The sequence below is a fragment of the Camelus dromedarius genome, chromosome 18 (assembly GCF_036321535.1).
Source record: "Camelus dromedarius isolate mCamDro1 chromosome 18, mCamDro1.pat, whole genome shotgun sequence".
NCBI classification, from domain to species: Eukaryota; Metazoa; Chordata; class Mammalia; order Artiodactyla; family Camelidae; genus Camelus; species Camelus dromedarius.
The window spans coordinates 1,089,015-1,094,726 of NC_087453.1; the positions used below are offsets into that span (position 1 = coordinate 1,089,015).

The 5,712-nt window shown below is 65.2% G+C and overlaps 1 protein-coding gene across 1 annotated transcript; it reads right to left on the reverse strand.

Moving 5' to 3' along the window:
- Nucleotides 1-2,433: 2,433 nt before the first annotated feature.
- Nucleotides 2,434-5,268, reverse strand: LOC135318545 (neurotensin receptor type 1-like). Its single transcript, XM_064475973.1, has 2 exons — nt 4,461-5,268; nt 2,434-2,484 (listed from the first exon to the last, which is right to left on the reverse strand). The coding sequence occupies exons 1-2, from the start codon at nt 5,181-5,183 to the stop codon at nt 2,434-2,436; spliced, it is 774 nt and encodes a 257-aa protein (XP_064332043.1). The 5' UTR covers nt 5,184-5,268.
- Nucleotides 5,269-5,712: the final 444 nt, after the last annotated feature.

Below are 5,712 nucleotides of genomic sequence, written 5' to 3' on the forward strand. Positions count from 1 at the left end.
GCCCCTTGCTGGAGCAGCGACAGACAGACAGACTGGACAGACAGGCGGGTGCGGGCTGGCTCGGGTGTCCCCACGCTCTCTGGGCCTTGGTTTCCTCTTCAGACCTGAGGACCCTGGCGGGTTCCTCTCAGGGGCTGTGCCTTTACCAGGGACAGCAGTTGGTAGGTCAAATGCCAGGGTGTTGCCGGGCTAAAGCAGGGGTCTCGGGGGCCAGGCGGTCCCCACAGCTGTGAGCTCAGCAGCACTGTCCCCCCCCCCAGGTGCGGGCTCAGGCCCTCCCCCCTCTGCCTCCTGGCTGCTGAGCACCTGCCTGGTTCCCGGCGGCGGCGGCGGCAAGGTGGGAGCGGTCGGGGGGCAGGGAGGGGCGTTCAGGGGCTGCCCAGGGCCTTTGTGCTCCCCAGGAACATCCCCAGGGCCCGCCTGGTCCTTTCCTGCCCGGAGCCCCCCAGGGGGAGGACCTGGCACCCCACAGCCTCACAGGCTCCTGCTCCTTTGCGGCTGAGACTCAGGAAGACACAGTTCACACTCCCTGAAATCACCCTCGGTCTAAGTTCCGGGAGTCCTGGTAAACGCTCAGTCGTGCAACCAGCCCACGGCCAAGACGCAGAGCATCCATCACCCACCGCCCACCCCACCCTCCCGCCCGGCCGCCGCTGGTCCCCTGTTCCCGTCACGCTCCTTTCCCAGAACACCTTGTCACTGCAGTCGCACGGTTGGAGGCCTTCGGGGGCTGGCTTCTTTCTCCAGGCGGAGAGCATTCACTCGTGAGCACCGCGTCCCCCCGACCAAGGAAGGCTTGACAGCCAGTCAGACGGAAAGACGGAAAGATGGGACAGAAAGCCGAGGCTGGGGGGAGGGGCAGCTGGTGTTCAGTGGGAACGACAGGAGCGTTCTGGAGACGGCTGCGGTGGTGGTCCATCAAGACGGTGGAAGTGGTACATTTTGTATCTGTCTTATCATAATGGAGAAAAAGAAAGGCTTGCGATTCCTTCCTCCCTCGAAACACAAACCACTAGGAAACCAGGCGGGAAGTCTGGCCGTGCTTCTCGGGAGGAGGGGACGAGGGCCCCAGCACTGAGAGCAGGTTGGCCCCGCTCCCCTCACAGGCCCCCGCCCTTCTGGTGCCCGAAGGCGAGCGTCCTGTGCTGGCACCAAAGCTCGTGGCCGAAGTCCTCTTCTTCCCGCAGCGGAGGCTCTAGACTCAGGTGACGGCTGCGTCCCCGAGCCCATGGGCGTCACCTGGGATGGCCTCTTGCAGGGGTCCCTTCCCTACTCACCGCCCGAGGAGCCTTGGGACGGACTCCGTCCTCAGACAGGACGTTCTCCCACGGAACCACAGCACGGGTGCCCACATCAGGGCGTCCCACTGGGCGTCGGTACAGCGTCACCACATAACCCTTGGGCTGAACCCGGCCACGGTCTCGACCACGTCCTCACAGTGGTTCTCCTTTCCGGCCCGGGGTCTGCTGGGAAACCACGCCTGCGCTCAGCTGCGGCTCTTTAATCCCCGTTAATACAGAACAGCCCCGCCCTGTCTCCGCCTTACGACCTGGTGGGCAGGGGTGCAGGTCCTCGGTGCATACAGCAGGAGCCACATGGTGGCACAAGCCCTGGGGGTGTCTGCTCCAGGGTCTGCCACGTCTCCCCGACGTAACAGCACTCTTGTGGGGACCCTGTGACTTAAACTTCAGCCCTGAGTGTCAGCATCACTGAGGCTGAGCCGGCTCGGGAAGGAAAAGAGGAACAGCGAATGGGGAGTGGGCGGTGGACGGATGGGCGGAGGAGGTCACCGGGCTTGGCTGATGACAAGGGACAGAAACTCTGGGGAAATGATCCATGTCCTGATTTTATCGGAACCAATTTTCTTGCACTTTGCGGAGACAGGTCTCAGCTGCCTCTGCCTCCGTGGAAGCACGTCAGACTTTAATGGCCTGGGCGTCCAGGACGCTGCCTGGGGTCCATGTGACCATGGACATGAGCGTCTCCTGAGTGACAGCCATTTTGATTGGCCAACATCTCTACCCTCCCACACATGGTCCACGAGAGGGAGACACACAGATACAGGCACCCAGCCCCTCTCTGGACAGATGTCACTGTTTAAAAACAGTGGAAGTGGACCCAGGTCTGCCAAGTGGCCCAGAAGCCCGGGTAGGGAAGGAAAAATCCCCTGGGAACCCTCTCCTGGGATGGCGGATGGCGGTGCAGAAGGGAGGGGGGCAGCAAGGCCAGGGCCCAGCTGGCCCAAAAGGAATGTTCTTGCAGGCACACGGAGCAGCCGGTTCACAGAGCAAAGAGCGTCTCTCATAATCAGCCTATCCGTCTCTCCCAAGCGTCTCTCCCAAGCACGTGCCATGACCTTCAAAGAAAAATGGCACCTCCGCTCTCCGAGGGCGCCCGGAAGCCAGCAAGCACTCAGCAAACGCTCAGGCGGCCCTAGCCGCGGGCGCAGAAGCCGACCTTCTGCAGCGCGTGCTCAAAAGACGTCTGCCAAGTGGACAAATGACCAGGATGCGCCCTGGACCGTACCGGTGTCACAGCCTCTGACCAAGAAGACTCAGACCACGTCACGGTGGTGCCTGAGTCTGCGGCACCAGCGGGGTGGCCACGGGGTCGAGGCCGAGGGTGCTGTGGAGGGGTCGTGCCCCTCTGCGGCCACTGTTGTCCTTGACCCCAACCCCGGCTGCTCCTGGCTGAGCCCACGGGGGCGTCTCCTGGGTGGGCAGTGAGTGCCCCGGCCCCGAGCCACTGACCCAGACCTGCCATGTCACTCCTTTGAAGGCGGGTGTCGTGGTTGCTGGCCCCCAACCTGGGCACAGCCCATCAAGCCCTCAAAGGAAGCAAGAAGGTAATCCCCACTGTTTACTGCACACGCCCTGTTTGCCTCCGCCTCCAGCGCAGGGAAGGTGTCAGCACAGAGGCACGGCCTCCAGCTCCCTGCCGCTTGCGGCTTCCGGGACCACTCCAAGCGGGGACACCTGTAGGCACGAGTTTCCAGCGCAGGCAAGGGAGGCCTGGAGCCTAATTCTGCCCGCTCGGTCTACACTGGTAGTGGCCTGTGCAGGGTCAGCTGCAGCCCAGGGTGGTCGTGCAGGCGACAGCGCCGCCCACCCTGGCCTGCCCACCCCGGCTCACCAGCCCCCCCTTTCCCAGCACCACTGTCAGACTTGGGCTTCCGAGGCAGCGGCACAAATTCTGCGCTGGGAGGCTGCTGGCGGCTGGGGTACGAAAGGACAGCCAGCAGGGACAGCCAGCTGCTCTGGCACATCCCGCCCCTACCACGCAGGGGTGTGGAGGTCCCGCCCAGACGCTCCTTCCCTCTCCCACCCTGGGATGGAGGAAGCCCCTTCGCCTCCACCTCTGCCCACACCCTCAGCCACGATGCCATTCAAAGTGGTATCTCTGCCAGGACTAGCTTCGGCGGACACCCTCCTCCCACTTCAGGGCCCTGCCTGATAAGACTTCTTTCTCTCCAGGACCAGAAGCCCCCTACCCTGCCAGGCTGCCTCGGCCAAGCCGATTCCCAGGGAGGGCTCCCAGCTGGGTTCCCACCAGACCCTCGGAGAGCCACTGGTCACCCGGCTCCAGGGTCGTTCACCTCACACAGGTCCACTGCCGGCCACCACGCCCAAATACCTCAGAATCTCCCAGCAGGAACAATGTTGTCACCGCCATCACCAGTAAGAGCACCTTGAGGGCTTCTGCAAGCGGGGAACCCAGAGGGCCCTTCCCAAACATTCTCTCTTGAATTTCTACCTTCTGAGGTTGGAGCTCTGATGACCACAGTTCACAGACGGGAAAATGGAGTCTAAACTCAGTATAGGACCCGGCCGGAGGCAGCTTCAGGTCGAGCTCCACTTCCCATGTGTAGGCTGGGGCAGGCAGCCAGGAGGCTCTGGGGAGCGGCCTGGGGACAGTCCTGCTGCAGAGGACAGGGACCCGGCCTCGGGGGACCACGTGCCTTCTGAGATGCTGATGGAAGGGACTCTCTTCAGAAAGAGGCTGGAGCCAGCACACACATTTACGTTCCAGCTCAGGGAGTGGACACACCTGAGGCCCGTCCACAGACCCCCACCCACCCCTGGAGAAGTCAGTGATCTGGGTTCCAGTCCCCTCTGATGGCAGAAAGGGATGAGACGGGGGTGGGGGGAGCTGAGACCTGGCAACCCTGAAGCAGAAGGAGGGAAGAAGTGGGACTCAGGCTGTTCTCAAGCCCCTCGCCCCTCCTCCCTTGCCCCTGGCCCCTTTCAGCTTCCCAGGAGTAAAATTCCTTTGTGACATTTTCCCAACTTCCCCCACTCAGGGTGTATACAGACCAGAAACTACTTCTGGGGGGAGGGGAAGAGAAGCACCGAGGCCTCCCAGGGTGTGCCCTCAACCCTCGCCCCCAAGCCAGACTCCAGCCTGGTGCCCTCACACTCCCGCCCCCATCCCGGCCCCGCGCCGCTGAAGAGGCTGCTCACCTGGATGACGACCTTGATGGTGGCGGTGCCCACGATGGGCGTGCACACCAGGCCGCCGGGGTGCTGGCCGTCGGTGCTGCGGTTCTGCTGGCCCATGGTGAAAAGCATGGGCACGGCCAGCAGGCCGGAGGCCAGCCAGATGGCACTGATGAACTTCTTGGTGCGGCTGCGGGACATGAGGGTCTTGGCCTTGAAGGGGTGGCAGAGGGCCAGGTAGCGCTCCACACTCAGGCTGGCCACGTTGAGGGCCGTGGCGTGGGTGCAGGCGTCACGCAGGAAGTAGTAGCCGCGGCACACGGAGTCGCCGAAGGCCCAGGGGTGGTGCACCCAGATGAAGTTGTACAGCTCGACGGGCATGGCCAGCAGGAGGATGAGCAGGTCGGAGAGCGCCAGGCTGCCCAGGTGGTAGTGCACCGTGCTCTGCAGGTTCTGCAGGGACCTCTTCCGCGCCAGCGTGAACGCCGTCACAGAGTTGCCCGCTGTGCCCACCACGAAGAGCGCCAGGTACACGGCGGTCACCAGCACCTTGGAGTAAATGTCCGTGTTCACATCCAGGTCGCTGCTGGGCGCTGCTTGGACGGGCTCCGACACGTTGCCCGAGCTGTTGCCGAAGCCCGAGGTCAGGAGCGCCCCCTCCAGCTCCGACGACGGCAGCGGCAGCAGCGAGAAGGGGTCGCTGCCCTGTGCGACCCGGGGGCCCGGCGCCGAGCTGTTGAGGCGCATGGTGGATGCGCCGGGCGGGCGGGGTGCCTCGCTCCCAGGGATCCGAGGCTCCGTCTGGCGCCTCCGCGGCTGGAACCCCGGGCGAGGGTGGGCGCGTCTCAGGCAGGGGCAGCGTAGAGGGAGCCCGCGGGGAGGGCGTGAGAGGGCGGTGGGCACGCCGTCCAGCCAGGAAGCGCCCGACGCGGACCGTGACACCTGCAGCGCTTGGGGCTCGCGCTCTCCGGGGATGCCGGGTCCCTCCGGGCTCCTCCGGGCTCCGGGCTCCGGGCTCCGGGCTCAGGGCTCCGCTCCTCCTCCGGACTCGCGGCTCCGGGCGGCGCGCTCGCCGGGCTGCCTCCGAACACCAGACCCCGCGGTTCCTCGGGCTCCGGGGCGACAGCGCCGTCTCCCCCGGAGAGCGACCGCCGGCTCGGCTGTGCGGGGCGAGCCTGCGGCGCCGCGCGGAGCGCACGCCCGGTGCCCGGCGCGCTCACTCCTCCCCGCGCTCTCGGCGCACACCCGCCCCGCACACCGCCCGCCGCGCCCGCGC

Bases quoted from the DNA above. Each gene is read 5' to 3' on its own strand.
- LOC135318545 (XM_064475973.1), bottom strand. From the start codon at position 5,183: ATGCGCCTCAACAGCTCGGCGCCGGGCCCCCGGGTCGCACAGGGCAGC. The intron at 2,485-4,460 runs GTGAGCAGCCTC...TCCACTTGGCAG, and splicing joins CCATCAAGGTCGTCATCCAG to ACGTCTTTTGAGCACGCGCT.